We start from the raw sequence: 17368 nt of genomic DNA, 5'->3' as shown, positions 1-17368 counted from the left end.
ATCCACAATAACTAAAATATTATATATATTATATATCTATGAAATGATCGATGCTGGAAAAATAGTGAAAAGTTACAGATATTATGTTGACACCTGAATATTATTTCTGGCAGCTTGAAAAAAACAGTGAAGGAGGACATTTCAACTGAATACTGATATTACATTCATATTAATAAATACATTGTTTGATAATTTGGCAGCGGGTAGAATATTATTGAATAAAAGATAACAGTACTGATCAGTAAGGCACCGTTGCATTGTGGTCATTTGAAGTGTATGACAACATGAAACACTTGGCTCTGAAGCAAAATAACTTCCCAGCATAAATAAAGGTCAGAGAAGCTCAAAAATGGAGAAGTTCAGTCTTCTGAAGTGAAAAGGAGAGGAGATGCAGCTAAGGGTGCAAGTGCTTGAATTTTGTCTGAAGGTCAAACCTGAGGAGACGTTAAATTAATTCAGTGTGTGGCTGCTGTAAAAAAAAGAACACTTCATGTATTTTTAAGGGCAAACACAGGGCTGAATATGTGAGCAGAGAGTCGTATTTTAGAATAATGTGACAGGCTCAATGTGAGCGGAGACAATTTGTGAGATATCTGGTGGTTTATTGGGCTTTTTTTCTCCATCAGTCAACCAAAAGCCGCAGGAAACCTTACATTTTTTACAATACATTTAAATTCCCATGTTGTAGCTATCTGTGTCATCTTTTTAAAATGCCTATAGGCTTCATTACAACTCAAAATATTGTCAGAAGTACACAATTGACTATATTCTGTTTGCCCATGAACTAAAAGGGATGAAAGGGTTGGATATATAAACTGAAATTCAACATTAAAAGAGTCTCTAATCTAGGTTGCATGGTGTTGAACATTTGAACTATAAGCCTGTGTGTTATTGAAAAGGCTGACATGCTTAAAGATATGATACTTGCAAATATATTTTAGAGACAAATACAATTGTATTATCCATTGTTAAAAAATGTCCACCAACTGTATATAAATAAAATAAATATATTGTGCAATCTTCATTTACAGTCAACATCTTAAACACACTTAAATTGACAGCTATTACTATTTATTTATTTATATTAATAGTAAAAGCAGTAATGTATGTATATATTGTATATGACAGCGCGTTTCTATTCTATTCCATTCTATTCTGACCCTCAGCCAATCAGGGCCGGAGGATCCGTCAAACCGGAAGTCGTCGTAGCTGGCAGAGCTGTTTTCCCTCGAAGATTGAGAGCTCGCTAGAGGTGGACGACAGTTTGACCAGGTAACGTGACGTCGCTGATGATCTGACGCGTGGACCTTTTCACGTTGACGAGAGTAAATAGTCAAAGTGGGGTTTTATCTCGCGAAGACACAACGTGCTGCTCGCGAGCCCCGGAAGTCCACAGCAGCGTGGCGGGGCAGTGCTGCCAGACTCCCTTCCAAGATTATGGCATATGAGCACGTTGTTGCTTTTCTGCAAATAAGAATACACTTGAAGACCATTTGCCAACCGCTTCTGAATATTTACAAGTTACTTCATGATTCGGCATTCATATAATCTACTCAGACTAACGTGAACACACCTCAGAGGTAGTCATTAAAGTGGACTTTGTATTAAAATAGTTCTTATTGCAGCAGCTATATGCCTAATTGTGATTTGTAATTGTTATATATATATATGTTATGTTATGTTAGTGCATATATATATATATATATATATATAATGTTAGTGCATTTAATTGACACAGGTGCAATTTGTACAAGATTGATGTCAACATTAGATTAAAAACAAAATTGTAGCTAAGTTCTGGTGAGGAGAAAGTTAACAGGGCAGTATTTGTTCTATAAATATTCTCATATTGTGGCGCTTCTTTATAATAAATATAATGAAGTAGAGTTAATTTTCTTAGGATGTCATTAAGGACCCAAGAAAGTCCCCGGAGCCCATTTTGAGAAACTCAAATTGTGTATTTGAACCAAACTGCTCCTTGTTTTTCAGTTTCAAGTCACAGCATCATGAGCAAGAGGAAGATGGAAAATACCCGTTTGCCAGTCGGGGAATGCATCTCACAGGTTTGTGTCGGCAAACTTGACTTGTCGTCTTCTAACTTGTTTATGGATGATGGCTCACTGCAATGCGTTTATTGATTTTCAAGGTTCAGGAGATGTTAAGGGAGCGGCTTTGTCACCAGCAGCTCCCCGACAGGCCGGAGGGAGTGGAAGCTCAGCACAAGTAGGTTTATTTCATCAAACTTTTTATTATTATTATTTTTTTAAAGTTAAATGTGTTATTAGCGAAGTTAGAAAAAAAACCTGTTAAAGTGGGGAAATCATATTTATTTGCTGATTGTTTGTTCTTTAAAATGTCAGAAAATAGTGAGAATACCATCTTAAGATTGCTTTTTCTGTCCAACCGACACAGATATACACGCCGCTATTGCATAAATCAAATTAGTAATACGAATAGTTAACTAATCAATCAATTAATTGTTTTGGCTCATGTTTTTAGGATCTTTAAAGGTCTATCGTGTCGTTAAAAGGGAAAATGTGAACATAAGAGTCACACAATCAAAAGGAAAATCCTTGAATCTGTAATAGAGAGAGGATCTGGGAATCCACGTGAGTCCTTGTGACCCAGTTCAGTCTCACCAGTCTGGCAGCGCTGTCCCAGTTGGAAAAGCTCCAGTTCCCAGCTGACCCAGGTGTTGCTCTCTGAAGCAGGAAGTGAAATCAGCCTCCAACATTGAGGATTTAAATCATTTATACACCATACACTTCTCTTTTAACTATATAACACACAACTCCAGGAGCATTGTGGGTATTGTAGTGAAAGCTCTCGTGTTTTCAGGCACCTCCTGGAGCTGCTGAAGCGGACCGCCGTCCACGGGGAGAGTAACTCTGTGCTCATCGTCGGCCCCAGAGGAGCAGGCAAAACAATGGTGAGCTTCTGCAGCCACATCACGTGCATTATGGGTAAAAAAAAATGGTGGTTGAGAAGATGAAAGTGTGTTTTAAATCCTGGGAGGGTTGCTGTGTGTCTACAGCTGCTGAAGTGTGTGCTGCGAGACCTGCAAGAGGAGAAAGAAGCACAGAAGAACCTGCTCCAGGTTCACCTCAATGGTACGAGATGCCGATCCTCCTCCAGACCGCGGGGCATTTATTCAGAATATTAAAATGTTTGTGGTATTTGTGGTCGTTTGCTGAAGGTCTGCTGCAGACGGACGACAGAATAGCCTTAAAAGAAATAACGCGGCAGCTCCACCTGGAGAACGCCGTCGGGGACAAAGTGTTTGTGAGTTATAACAGACTTTAATATTATTGATGCCATTTAAAAAAACAAAACAAAAAAAAAAACACTTTTATAAAAAAAACGTTCTGCTTCATTTCAGGGAAGCTTTGCAGAGAATCTGGCCTTCTTGTTGGAGGCACTGAAGAAAGGTCAGAACCTGGAGGATCTAAAGTTCAAGGTGTTGCTTTTCTTTGTTGGGGGGGGGTTTCACACTCGTCTGGTTCTCCCCGTCCAGGCGACCGCAGCAGCAGCCGCCCGGCGCTGTTCGTTCTGGACGAGTTCGACCTGTTCGCCCACCACAAGAACCAGACGCTGCTCTACAACCTGTTGGACGTCTCCCAGTCGGCCCAGGCTCCCATCGCCGTGGTCGGCCTCACCTGCAGACTGGTGAGCCCCTCCCTCCATCGCACCGGACCTTTTTTTTTGGGGGGGGGGGGGGGGGGGGGGGGTAATACCGACGGTGTAACGGGGGGTTTCACTTTCCTACAGGACGTCCTGGAGCTGCTGGAGAAGCGCGTGAAGTCGCGGTTCTCCCACCGTCAGATCCACCTGCTGAGCAACCCGACGTTCTCGCAGTACCTGCAGCGGGTCCGGACCCAACTGAGCCTGCCGGACCACTTCCCGGACCGCAAGTTCGCTCTGGACTGGAACGCCAGCGTAGAGGTGAATTAAAGGGCCGGTGTCGGCTCGCGGGTACGTCGGCGTGGACGGATCAGCTGTTCACGATGGACCCGTCTGTGTCCTCTCCTCAGACTCTGTCTCTGTGTCCTTTCCTCAGACTCTGTCTCTGTGTCCTTTCCTCAGACTCTGTCTCTGTGTCCTTTCCTCAGACTCTGTCTCTGTGTCCTTTCCTCAGACTCTGTCTCTGTGTCCTCTCCTCAGACTCTGTCTCTGTGTCCTTTCCTCAGACTCTGTCTCTGTGTCCTCTCCTCAGACTCTGTCTCTGTGTCCTTTCCTCAGACTCTGTCTCTGTGTCCTTTCCTCAGACTCTGTCTCTGTGTCCTGTGTCCTCTCCTCAGACTCTGTCTCTGTGTCCTTTCCTCAGACTCTGTCTCTGTGTCCTCTCCTCAGACTCTGTCTCTGTGTCCTTTCCTCAGACTCTGTCTCTGTGTCCTTTCCTCAGACTCTGTCTCTGTGTCCTGTGTCCTCTCCTCAGACTCTGTCTCTGTGTCCTTTCCTCAGACTCTGTCTCTGTGTCCTTTCCTCAGACTCTGTCTCTGTGTCCTCTCCTCAGACTCTGTCTCTGTGTTCTCTCCTCAGACTCTGTCTCTGTGTCCTTTCCTCAGACTCTGTCTCTGTGTCCTCTCCTCAGACTCTGTGTCCTTTCCTCAGACTCTGTCTCTGTGTCCTTTCCTCAGACTCTGTCTCTGTGTCCTCTCCTCAGACTCTGTCTCTGTGTCCTTTCCTCAGACTCTGTCTCTGTGTCCTCTCCTCAGACTCTGTCTCTGTGTCCTCTCCTCAGACTCTGTCTCTGTGTCCTCTCCTCAGACTCTGTCTCTGTGTCCTCTCCTCAGACTCTGTCTCTGTGTCCTTTCCTCAGACTCTGTCTCTGTGTCCTTTCCTCAGACTCTGTCTCTGTGTCCTCTCCTCAGACTCTGTCTCTGTGTCCTTTCCTCAGACTCTGTCTCTGTGTCCTTTCCTCAGACTCTGTCTCTGTGTCCTTTCCTCAGACTCTGTCTCTGTGTCCTCTCCTCAGACTCTGTCTCTGTGTCCTCTCCTCAGACTCTGTCTCTGTGTCCTTTCCTCAGACTCTGTCTCTGTGTCCTTTCCTCAGACTCTGTCTCTGTGTCCTCTCCTCAGACTCTGTCTCTGTGTCCTCTCCTCAGACTCTGTCTCTGTGTCCTTTCCTCAGACTCTGTCTCTGTGTCCTTTCCTCAGACTCTGTCTCTGTGTCCTCTCCTCAGACTCTGTGTGAAGACAAATCGGTGGAGGACGCTCTACGGAGACACTTCAACTCCAGCAAGGACTTCCGCTCAATGCACATGCTGCTGGTACAACGCTCCTCACTGTAACTGCACCACACCGTGTCATTTGGCTCCAGACCATCGCTACCCTCAGTCTGACTCTCTCTCTCCAGATGTTGTGCCTGAGCCGGGTGTCCGTCGCCAAACCCGGCATCAAACCCGCGGACCTGGTGGAGGCCAGCAGGATGAGTTTCGCCGACGCCAAGGCGAACATGCTCCACGGTAAAAGAAAACCTCCACGGTCCTTTTTCCCCACTTGGGCCTCGATCTAACGAATTCACACCTGTTCATATGTTTATGAGTGTTTTCTTTTCTCTCTCTCTCCGTAGGTCTGTCCATCTTGGAGCTGTGCCTCATCATCGCCATGAAACACCTCAACGACGTCTACGAGGGAGAGCCCTTCAACCTGCAAATGGTTCACAACGGTACGACGTGGAAGAATGACTTTAGTTGTTAATGCTTAGGCAAACAAGAAAAGAAGGCAATTTAAAAAAATAAATATATATATATAATTAATTTAAAATAAATACAAAATATATATAATTAATTTAAAATGAATAAAACAAAAATATATCATTAATTTAAAATAAAAAATACATACTTAATTTAAATAATAAATAAATAAAATAAAGAGGAAGGTACAAATGACGGTCAACTAAATTAATCAACAAGGGAAATAAGACTTTAATGTTGTTCAGCCTTTTTCTTCCTTCCGTATAAGTTGGGTTTCTTCATTTTAGAGTTTAAGAAGTTCCTGCAGAGGAAGTCGAACTCCATGTATAAATTTGACCAGCCGGTCATCTTGAAGGTCCGTATGAAGCATTTAAAGAGTCCTGTGAGGTCTAAATGAGCTTCACAGGCTCTCTAGCTCTTTAGGAAGAAAGATAAATATAAATATATATATATTTTATTTATTTATTATACATACATCCTCAGGCCTTCGAGCACCTGCAGCAGCTAGAGCTCATCCGACCGGTCGACAGCTCTTTGGCCAAAACTCAGAGGGAATACCAGCTGATGAGACTCATGCTGGACCACAGTCAGATCATGGAGGCCCTGCAGAAGTACCCACAATGCCCCACGGACGTCAAGCAGTGGGCCATGTCGGCGTTCGGCTAGCAGTCTGCAAACGTTTGGACTTCACGTGGACCTTTGTTTGCTGTGTTTTGTGTCCAGCACGGCAGTGAAAGTCACAGAAGATGTGAAGTAATACCTCAGAGGTTTTGGGGGAAAGCGTTGAAAACAACACGGACGAAAGAATCTTCCGAGGTCGCAGAAACTGAACCGGATGGCGGCGCCGACTGGGCAGAAAACATGGCCGCCGGGATGTGAAATCAGTCAGGATTATTTGACATGGACTCAGAATATCACATTTACTGTGGGGCTGAGTTTGGAGTTTACTTTAAATATTCAGTTATCACAAAACAAAGAAACTAAGTTATGCATTATTGTTGTTGATGATATGATAAAATAATAATGTGTATTACTTCATGATAAAATGCAGAGTAAAACAAGACACCCGTTATATTTTAGCCCAAATTTCTTCTTTGAATTTAACATTTAAAAGTCTGGAAACAAGTGTGAATGCTGCCACCTAGTGGTCCAGTTTGGTATCGTTGGTTAAAAGTCCAGTGTCTGCGATGGTGACACCTAATTGGGAGCGCAGTGGGTTTTCCTTCTGTTTACATCTTATAGACAGAACACACTGCACATCATATGCAGCGTAATAACACTTATCTATTAATAACACAGAAGAGCCTGAAGACCACTGGTTCCTTCAGTCCTGCAAAGGAGACGCATGCAACAATACGTTGACTGTTTTTAAATTATAGTTGCTTTGTGACAGTAATTTATTTATTTATTACTTCACTAAAGACCTGTTCCTTCTGATAGATATTTCTGTTCTTGCTCGAGGACACCTCCAGCTGGAAGAGAGGGAAATCTCACTTTAACTGATATTATATCACATTTTTAATATGTCCGTGCAAGTTTTTCTTGTAAAGGAATCAATCCTGTGAGATATAGGCCAGTTAAATTAAATTAATTTGAATAACTTAACCCTTTGTTTATTTTTTATATTAGAATTAATTTTGGTATTGGAGCTGGCCTGTTAACTTAATAACCTATTGGCTGATTTAAATTCAAATTATTTTACAAAGTGATAGTATGTTTTGTGCATGAAGCAAAGCACCTTACCTGTAACACTAAGTAGGTATTTAATTATCATGTCAAAGCAAATACATCTTCTGAAGTTTTAAATAAATACATATGTTGACTAAAGGACTTCTACCTTCTATCTGCAGGAGGAAGGAACAATGTGATTCAGTCAGTGGAAAAAAGAAAAAACATCAGCATTCACAATCTAAAAACACATTTATTTACATCACGTGGATCACTTCAGCCGATAAAAACCGAGAGGCGCAGCGCTGATCTGGGATCTGTTTCGTCTCCTCTGTGCTAACGTTTCCAGGGTTTCTGAAGGGTTCTTCAATACTTTTCTCTTTTCCTCCCAGGGAGGTCAAAGGGCAGGGTGAGAACACCTACTGCGAACACAAGTTCCATTTTCACATATCTTAGTCAGTAAATCAGTAAATCAGTCACATGTATCAGGAGTAAAGAAAACAAATAAAAGAAAATGTTCATCAGTTTAGAGAATTTTTTTTGGGGTGACCAAAAGCAAAATGATCAGATTCATCAGTTACTTCAAACCGTTAAAAAACAGAAACCCTGTGAGCATCATTACCACGACAGTCCGCGTCGGCAGATCCTGGATCAGCGCTGCAACTCGAGAGCCTTGAGAAATGCGGGGTCAAAGACGCTCGTAGTGTTTTAGGGGGTTTGTTTGTTTTTTTGGTAGAAATTTGCGTCTCCACGAGGCGAGGTCATTGGAGTTCAATGTTCCCTCTAAAATTCTTAACAGCTGGAAAAGGAGGAGCTCGAGATGCTGGAATGAGACCCCTGTCGTGGGCGGTTGCGTCGCCACATGGGAGTATTTATTGCAACTGACGCTTAAGAGCTTTTTGGGGGGTTCTTCAAATTGCAGGGGACCCGCGTAGGTACCTTGAGGAACGCCGCGGGGTTAAACGCTGGTTCTATTTTCCTGCCGAGGAACCCATAAGTGCTTTCTCGGACGCCTTACAAAGTCCTCCGATGAGCCTCTAGCTTTCAGCCGACACAAAGCTCAACTAGTCACTTTTTCGCACCGCGAAGGACATTTTCTGCCCCGTTGTCGAGAGCAAAATGCAAGAAAAGTAGAAATTAATGTAGAGGAAACACTGAAGTTCAACACGCACTTATAAAGATTCAGCTCAGAGTATATAGTTGATACAGGTATTTATGTTCTCATGTCTGTACAGATCCTAAAATAGTGGGGGCAACAAGACACAGATGTTCCACTGGTAGTTAATATGCACAGCGATGTGAGGCGCTGGGCGACAGGAAGTCCACATAGAAACCCGTAAAGCCTGCAGGCCGAGGAAACCCGCTCACACACCTTGAGATGGTCCGAGTCAGAATAGATGAGCTCAGGTAGTCGACACCTGAGGGGGAGCAGAAGTGTTTGATGAAGGGAAACCGAATAAGTTATTTAGGATAATCTGATATGCTTCTTGAAGAGCGAGGGCTTGAAAATGGAGGTGAGATTCGAGGGCTCGACCGTCCCTTTCTTTGTGGTCGTACGGGTCGGTCTGCCAGTTCAGCGTACAACCGGCAGGTGTGTGAATGGACCTCGGCGTGCGTCGGCTTTACCAGTTGCTACGGCGACGGGGCACAATCAATCACACGAAACCAGCCGAACCCGAAGCCCTCTAGAGTTACACGGGGCCGGGCTCAACCCACCAAAGTACACACGATACTGGAATCCAGGAGTCTGAAGAACATTCATTCTCGGTCGTTTTGTCCATAGACTGAATAGAAAGAAGCACGTTACAGTTTATATCTTTTCTTTTTGAATTAATGAAAGTATTTCCTGAATAACAACTGATCCCCCCCCTTAACCCTCCCCACCCCCCAACAACAACCACCGTAAATCGTGCCACAACTCTCACAACTTTATTTAGAGTTGCACCCGAGTTCTGATAACCCAAAACCTCAGGCCTGTAAATTAAAAAATAAATACAACACATCAATATGCAAGGTAACGGATAAAATAAAATTAAACAAAAAATTAAAATGCTACACGTTATCTGTGAGTCTGCGTATTGAAAGTCCCTCCTGTAGCTGATCCTGCAGAAGTTTTCGGGTAATTTGCGGCACTGGTTGCATAAAACCTGCTAGAACTTAGAAAAGCATAGTACTGAATCCCTGAATGGTGTTTGTTGGTTTGGGTCGGTTTCTCAAGCGCCGTTTAAACTCCAGCTGTTCGACTTCAGTACCGGGACGCCGCCGCCAACCGGAAGCTGGCACGCTCGAGTTTGGCAGGTTAACCAACCGACTCCTAGAGGCGGTCTCTGGAGTCCACTTGGCTGCTCAAATACTGGCACCCGAGTACCCTTTTTACACTTTTGGGTAGAAAAGAAAAGAGTAATACTGGTGATTTTCCTTTAGTCTCGTACAGTAATAAAAAAGGTTAATGCGAAAATGCTAAAAAATGACGAGTGGGCTCAAATTTATGGGGAAAAAACGAGAGTTTACTCCCAGAAATAATCCCCCCAAACTGGAACCTTTTGACGGAGGTAGTGCTTATTGGGGTACAGGGCGTCCCTGACCTTCTTCACGAGGACCGTACACAACGCCGGTTATGAAGGACAGCAGCAGCAAAGGGAAGCGATATTGATTTAATAAGATGGCTTTAACTTCCTTCAGGTTTGCTGTGTTGTTGCAATATCGTGACGCGAGATTAACATCTCAAACATGGCTGCCACTTCCTCCTCGTTTACCCAATCAGATCCGTTTTAGAGGTCTTTTTTTTATAGCTCTTATAGTTCCTGGTTGTTTGGTGGGAAACGGCCTTTTGTTTGTATTTATTAAGTTAGTAAGTGTTGCAGAAAAATGGGAATAAATCCCAGAATAGTTGGGGAACATGTTACATAGAGCGAGGATGAAAGCACGATTATAATTTGGTTTGGCCGAGATACACTTTTTTGAAATTTTATTTCATCTGATTTTTCAAAACGCTAGATTTTAAACTGCATCTTTTGAAACCGTCCCAAAAAGCTTGAGGAGAGACTGCAGGTCGGCCGGCACCGGTTGTCCTCCGTCCCTCAGAAGAAATAAAAAGACTCCAAAAAAAACCAACCCGCGGCGACCGATACATCCGGTTACATCCGTTTTGCCTGACATCTACAAGAGCGACTAGTATGGAAACGTAGAAATGGCACCAGGGTGGAGGAGAGCTTCCTCGCCTCGCTGCAGTTAGCCGCGCCATCGTCACTAAAATGACAGTTTGCCTGTCTGAGATATTAAATTTCATCCGTTTCTGATCGTGACGGCACGGCTAAATGTTACATGTGGAGAGAGAGAGAGAGAGAGAGAGAGAGGGGGAGGTACTCCAGTCTGAGACGGGTGAGGAAGAGGAAGAGGATGCGAGTAGGTGGTGAGTAGCAAAGTTTCCTGAGGTGTATCAAAAAAGAGCAGAAACTCTTGATAGTAATACAAAAATAAAATAAAAAGGAGATGTGTGTGTGTGTGTGTGTGTGTGTGTGTGCAATCAAATCAAATAGCGAGCTGGCTCAGCTAGATACAGGTGTGAACCCAGATGGGGGGGCTGGGCGGGGGCGGGGGGGCTGGGCGGGGGCGGGGGGGGGGGGGTACTCTTTCTTTTTTCAAATAATCAGAAGAAAAAGAAATAAACAAAAAGGAGAAAGTTCATATTCAGCCACAGAACTAAAAAACTTGAGATTGAGATCGGGGAGGAAACGGAGGCTTTGCGGACTACATTACCCATGAGCCACGGCTGACAGCAGGTCGGTTGGATGTGGTGGAGCTGTGACTGAACAGGGAGAGGGACTAATTTAAACTGTGTCCATCTGAACTGAGGTATACCTGGTTGAAGGAGGTTTATGGTTTGTTTTTTTTATCGTCGTAATGCTTGAAAATGGACCCCTTCCTCCCCCTTCCCCCTTTAAAATAAGCTTGGTTACCACGTTGTCTGGGTCCATGATACACTATGTACAGCAGCATTACACTATAAACATTCAGAAGCCGTTGCTTATTGGCAGAACGATAGTCGTTTCTTCGGGAAAAAACGCACACGAGAAAACAGCAAATGTGTCGAGAGCCGGGTGCTCGTCTTTTTTTTTTAAATCTTCTCCCTCTTTTCTTTTTTTTCTGGTTTTACACTAAAATGCACGGAGAGTTCTGTGAAATCTCCTCTGCCAGATCTTCTCTCTCTGTAGAAAACCGAGCAGAACGGGCCGCCTTCCTCCGTGTGTGTGTGTGTGTGTGTGTGTGTGTGTGTGTGTGTGTGTGTGTGTGTGTGTGTGTGTGTGTGTGTGTCTGTGTGTGTGTGTGTGTCTGTGTGTGTCTGTGTGTGTCAGCGTCAGCACCGGCATCGGCGTATTCTCCTGAATCGTTAAAAGTTTCGACAGTTGAAAGTGTTAAAATCCTCCGGCATATCAAAACGGGTGTTGGTCGATGAACGCGAGTAGCGGCCCGCACTTAAAGGAACCAAACCCCCCCCCCAAAAAACCCCGGAAAAATTGAGAAAAAAAACACTACGCCAAACCAACCAGGGTCGGCTGCTCATCCGTGTTTTTTTTCTTCCGGCTGGCGGGTCGATCACAAGCTGGACTCCTTGGGCTGGAGGTCCACGTTGGTCACCATGGTTACGACGGTGACGATCTCCTCGGGGCCGACGACGGGGGCCTGGCGCTGCATTTGGCCGATGCGCTCCTCGACGCAGCCGGCGGACAGGCGCGCCTCCGCCTCGTGGTCCCAGCAGTCCTCGATGGTCTCGCAAAGCATGGCCAGACCCTGAGAGGGAGAGATATATTATATAAAAACTATATTTAAGACATCCCCGGTGGCTGTATTTAGGATATGGCCTCACCGCGTGTTTCTGCCAGCAGTCCCTCAGGATGGGCCTCAGCTTCTTATGGACGACGACGTCCTGCATGTCCTCCAGAGACGGATGCTGACCCACCTCCTCCTCAAAGGGGAGCATGTACTCGTCCACGGGGCCTGTCCACAACACGGGTACAGATTTAACACAGCGCCTCGCACGCCGGAAAAAACAAACCGCACGCGGCGTGGGCCCTCACCGTCAGCGGCGGTGCATCGCGCCGCCAGCTCCCAGAGGAGGAGGCCGAAGGCATACATGTCGATGCGCAGGAAGGAGTCGCGTTGGAAGTTGATGGCGCCCTCCAGGACTTCCGGAGCCATGTAGCGTCGCGTCCCCACCTGAGGGGTTCAAAAGGGGAACGGGTCGAGAGGTAAGATGTCAGGACAGAAACAAGTCCCCGTATGCAAATGTATGGCCCACGCTGCCCCCTATTGGCAACGTGAAGTACTTCACATTAAATAAAAGTGCCACCGTTACCAACGCTTTCATTCGTTTGTATATTTGCCGGCTTCCAACCCACAAAAGGCGGTAGAACGCGGTGAAGACGTGGACGTTGTTCACATGTCAACCTCCACCTGGACCCCGTACCTGTCCGTGTGTGTCTCCCGCCGATTTCCCCGCCTCAAACTGCAGGGCCAGGCCGAAGTCGGCTATGCAGGCGGTCAGGTTGGTCTTCAACAGCACATTCTTACTCTTAATGTCCCTGAGAGACAACGAGGAAAACACACCCAGTGAGCAGAGACCTCCCGGAGCCAGATGATACAACATGGATAAGCCACTATAGATATATATGAAACCTGTGAGCGATGGAGGGCTTGTGCCCTTCCTTGTGTCCCGGGATGTCCTCGTGGAGGTAGGCCAGGCCGCGGGCCGCCGTCTTGATGATGTGGCAGAGCTCGTTCCACGACACCACGTTGGCCTTCAGGAAGTCCGTCATCGAGCCCTGGAGACAGACGGGAGGAGAGAGTCATTTTATAGATTTATTCAATATATTTGAAGGGTGATAAATGAAATGTACGACCTCCAGAGTGTCCTCTTAAAACTAGAGTGAAGTCCTTTGGTCTGCTCTGATAAATGCTGCTCGTGTTTCTACTCTCATGTCTATTTATCAAAGGATGAAGCACGCCGGCTCTTCATCAGCCAACACACAGTTATTGGACTAGATAAAAACACAAGAATAATTTAAAAACTGAGTATTTTTACATACAGGGTCACATTTGAATGCATTTATAATAAATATTGAAGACAAGAAGTTCCTTTTCCACATCCGTGTTCTTACATAACAATATGATACAAGGTCACTTCCGGCAAAGCCAAAGACAGATGCATTTGCAGGAGTGGCCACCAGAGGGCAGGCGTCTCCAACAGATGCAGACAGTAAATCACTCTAATCACATCAGTTGTTCTGTTTCTGGATAAATGCTTTGCAGTGTGTGTGTGTGTGTGTGTCTGTGTTTACACCTGGGTTTATTCAGTATCTTCAATTCCTGTCAACGTGTTAAAAAAGAAAGGCAACATCCCCGGCAGCTATTATTAAGAATGCATTGTCCAAGGTATGAAAAGACATTAATTACAGGGAGTTTTCGGAAGGGGCCTGCATCCTTTAAAGCAAGCCGCTGCACGCTACAGATACCGCGAACACGAAAGCCGCTTTGACGCGGCAAACATCAAGGCATAAATCAGCTGTCAAGGAGACTGAACTCTGCAATCACGGCTCCAGCTGTGTTACACAAGCGAAGGTTCAGTCCGAGCTGGCACGGCCCACATTTTTGACACCTGCTCTCAAAAAAAAAAAAAAAAAAAACTGGCAGGAAGGACAAGCATTTTTTTGTAGGTTAGAGTGTAAGTTATGTATCCTCTGAAGACGCCTGCTCTGACAATAATTACAGTGCACGCTTGGCAAGGCACGAAGCCGCGCCTGTCGTATGACCTTTCCCTAAAAAACTCCTTTAAAAAAGGAGGTTATGCAACACCATTTCTACTTGGAGAGCTTCCACGAGTCAGAGCAGCACTTGCAGAGCCGCTGCAGGGTTAAGTGGCTTACGGAGAGGTGCATTGTGGGGTTAAAGCCCCATGCCTTTCATTTTCAAACCTTAATTCACACAGGGAAGGTCTCCTTGATTTAAATTCTGTGCCCAGGACAACTCAAGCAGGCGAGCGCCGCTCTCCACTTGGCGGGTAATGACCCTCGACACGCAGAGGCACTTAAAGAGGCAGCGGCCGCAGCGCCACGGGGGGGCGAGCAAAAGCTCAAATCCACCTTCTCTGGAAAAACACGGCTTATAAAGAGGAGAAGAAAGAACGGCATGAAGTGTATTGCAATTACGGATTAGCAATACAATGCATATTTCCAGCGTTTACCACTTTATTAGCGGCTGTACAATAAGCAGCTGGTTCGGTAACTGGAGCTCTCCGGTGATCAGACGTCTCCTGAAGCGAGGCGGCGCGTTCACGCGGTTTCTTACCGCGTTAATGCGTCTGGATTTCACAAATAACCTCCGAGTTCAGTCGTGGAAACGCGAGTCCTGATTTGGACTCGTTCATTTCAGTCTTAGTTTCAGTTACACGAGATTTAATTACGTTGCATGCAGCACTAACGTTGTTATTGCAACAATACTTTCTAATGTCTCCGTCAGTAAAGCTGACGTAGCTCGTCAGGTTTAAGAAGAAATCGATGTAAAAATGGCCGATTAAAGTGGTCAAAATAACCGTGTCGCATCAGAAAAAGAGGCATGTATTGCTCCGCTATTAAACCGTGTAACACAACGTTGTATTTACCGGCGTTCCAAAGTGTCAGACCTGCACGGCTCCGTACGAAACAAAAGAAGTGAGTCAGTAAAATGAAAGCAGGAGCGTGGCGGCCCCGGCCTGCGTACCTTTTCGTGGTAGGCGGTGATGAGCCACAGCTCCAGGTCCAGGTTGTTGCTCCTCTTCTCCGCGCCGATGAAGTGGAGGATGTTGTCGTGCTTCATGCCGCTCACGCTGAAGATCTCGTATTCGTTCTGCCATGACAGTTTGTCCTGGACGGGGAGAGGGAGACGGGGGCAGAGGTCATTTCTGTCATCGGGACGCCCGATCAAAAGGTCGCTTTATATATTTACGTCGCAGTGAGCTAAGACTTCTCCGTTAAAACCGGACCGATTTAAAAAGACGGTCCATTAACCTTGAAGAGAAGAATCAAATATATCTTGTAGAAGTAGCGTTAGAATAATAAAAAGGACTATTTCACGCAGCTTGCTCATGACAGGCATGAAAATGAACATCTTTTATGTGGTGACGCCTCGCTGCCTTCTCCCTTGTTCCCTTGTTCCCTCGCCTCCCCGGTTCTCACCTGAATGGGGAAGATCTTCACGGCCACAAAGTCGTTGAGCAGCTGGGCCTTCCACACGCAGCCGAAGCGCCCCCTGGCCTTCATCTCGATCAGCTGCAGAGGTTTGTGTCCCAAGATGGGGGACGGGGGCAAAGGCCCGGGGTCCTGTGGAGAGGGAGAGGAAATAGGAAACAAGGAAAGACAGAGTTATTCTTCATTAAAATAGCAGCGTCTTCCACTGAAGGCGACCGGGCTTTCGGCTCCATCGTCTCACACCAAGACGACGCACTCCCAGAACTTTTCCTCTTTCCTTCTTCTTCATGTCGTGGAGCCTCGTTGCTTCTTTTTTTTTTTGTGGCTATATTTATATATTTTTACGAGTCTGTCGCTGGCTTTATTTGATTGTTAAAGCACTTTATGGGAGTCTGGTTTTGGGAAGTGATGCATGTTGGGAGTTCAGCTTTATTATTACTGTAAAGGGGGGGGGCACAGCATATTAAATAGGGGTTTGGATTCATTCATTTTAAATTGAATTAAACCCCCCGGAGGCTGCATTTGCTTGAGTTTATAGATTGCAATGGGGAGAGGGTGCCAGTTTAAAACCTTGACTACCCCTGAGCAAAGCACACACACAAGCTCAGCCTTCAACATGGATACGAAGCGGGGCTGAAAATAAAAAAAAGGAACAATACGGTTTCGGGAGCCGTGGCATCAAAAAACCCTCCGGCAGGTCAAACCGCATGCGAGCGCCGTGCGTTCATGCTAATCTCCAATAAACAAAAAAAAGTGGAAGCCAAGTGTTCCAAGTCTAAAGTGGGTTAAACACAGCTGGCGATCGGGATTAAGCCGATCGCTTTCACATGTGAGCGAGGGGAAGGGCAAAAGAAGAAGGAGCACATGCCTGTGAGGGGAGTCACATTTCCAAAAGGATAAAAAAATAAAGGTAGAGGAGAAAGACGAGCGCGTGATTGATGGCCTTTGATGAAACCAGATACGCTTCTGTCAAATCTCCACCGGGCCGCCGTATCGCTGTTGTCAGAGGAGAAAAAAAAGAGCTGCAACGACGTCGATGTTCATGTTTTTACTTGAACTGAAGGCTCACGAGCTGCTTGATAAGCCGGAGCAAGTTTCAAGACCCCGAGGCCCCAACAGGATCCAGTCCGTATATCAAAAGGCTGCTCGACAGTCTGCTTGTCTACCGCCCCGTAAAATGACCCCCTTTTTCAGGGATGAAAGGTTCGCTGGCGATACGAGACCACAGGCCCGGATAAATAGACAGAATGCGAGGAATAAGAAGAAGGAAAAAAAGGTACATTGCTGCCGGTTTTGTTAAAGACAAACACACGTCTTTTTAACCGCCTTGTCCCGACAGGATTATTGTGGCAACAGAAGCAAAAACTGTTCATCGTTAAGTCGCGTTCATGGGTTTTGATTTCTATATCCAATAGAATATAATGTGGCGTTGAGTTCACTCAGAACGAAGGGACTCCTAAGAAGAGTCTTTAAATGTGTCTGATTCTCCAGTTTAATACATGTCAAACATGGGAATATAACTCTACATTAATCCATCAACAGCCACCCAAAAGGCTCAGACAGAATGCATATGAAGCATTGTGATGATACAATAAGTTAAATAACCGTGCATTCTTTGACAAATAAGAGCGTGTTAACATATAATACTAAACTTCTGGTGTTATCTGCTATCTGCTATCTGGATGACCCGACTGCTCCCCCGGGACTCTGAAGTTCCACCCGGTCTAATCTGTTACTGAGTGGAGGTTGTTCATCGTGGCAGCTGCAGATTCACCAGCAGCT

At 45.4% G+C, this 17368-nt stretch overlaps 2 protein-coding genes across 3 annotated transcripts in view; one reads left to right on the top strand and one right to left on the bottom strand.

Annotated features, from left to right (window-relative positions):
* Positions 1 to 1171: 1171 nt before the first annotated feature.
* orc4 (origin recognition complex, subunit 4) lies at positions 1172 to 7908 on the top strand. 2 transcript variants are annotated; one of them, XM_034547674.1, is made up of 14 exons: positions 1172 to 1272; positions 1990 to 2063; positions 2147 to 2223; positions 2839 to 2929; positions 3035 to 3110; positions 3197 to 3282; positions 3380 to 3428; positions 3515 to 3666; positions 3769 to 3942; positions 5184 to 5270; positions 5357 to 5465; positions 5573 to 5668; positions 5984 to 6051; positions 6180 to 7908. In XM_034547674.1, the coding sequence occupies exons 2-14, from the start codon at positions 2007 to 2009 to the stop codon at positions 6360 to 6362; spliced, it is 1305 nt and encodes a 434-aa protein (XP_034403565.1). In that variant the 5' UTR covers positions 1172 to 1272; positions 1990 to 2006; the 3' UTR covers positions 6363 to 7908. The 2 variants fall into 2 exon arrangements, with proteins under 2 accessions (XP_034403565.1, XP_034403573.1); XM_034547682.1 differs by lacking the exon at positions 5984 to 6051.
* Positions 7909 to 10992: 3084 nt separating this feature from the next.
* Positions 10993 to 17368, bottom strand: part of LOC117740968 (activin receptor type-2A-like) — a 31146-nt gene continuing 24770 nt past the window's right edge. Inside the window, exons 5-11 of the mRNA XM_034547662.1 lie at positions 15575 to 15718; positions 15120 to 15263; positions 13041 to 13186; positions 12832 to 12946; positions 12443 to 12581; positions 12232 to 12362; positions 10993 to 12155 (exon numbers count right to left, since the gene is read on the bottom strand). Coding sequence (XP_034403553.1) covers positions 11961 to 12155; positions 12232 to 12362; positions 12443 to 12581; positions 12832 to 12946; positions 13041 to 13186; positions 15120 to 15263; positions 15575 to 15718 — 1014 coding nt within the window. The 3' untranslated portion in view covers positions 10993 to 11960. The remainder of the gene's footprint in view (positions 12156 to 12231; positions 12363 to 12442; positions 12582 to 12831; positions 12947 to 13040; positions 13187 to 15119; positions 15264 to 15574; positions 15719 to 17368) is intronic.

Source organism: Cyclopterus lumpus, chromosome 2 (genome assembly GCF_009769545.1).
Source record: "Cyclopterus lumpus isolate fCycLum1 chromosome 2, fCycLum1.pri, whole genome shotgun sequence".
In the NCBI taxonomy this organism is placed as follows: domain Eukaryota; kingdom Metazoa; phylum Chordata; class Actinopteri; order Perciformes; family Cyclopteridae; genus Cyclopterus; species Cyclopterus lumpus.
Note: the sequence above shows the minus strand (reverse complement) of the source record. Positions and strands in the feature narration are given on the sequence as shown.

Coding starts and splice junctions, on each gene's coding strand:
- orc4 (XM_034547682.1), top strand. CDS start 2,007: ATGAGCAAGAGGAAGATGGAAAATACCCGTTTGCCAGTCGGGGAATGC. Junction 3,283..3,379: donor CCGTCGGGGACAAAGTGTTT/GTGAGTTATAAC, acceptor GCTTCATTTCAG/GGAAGCTTTGCAGAGAATCT. Junction 3,429..3,514: donor GTTGGAGGCACTGAAGAAAG/GTCAGAACCTGG, acceptor CTCCCCGTCCAG/GCGACCGCAGCAGCAGCCGC.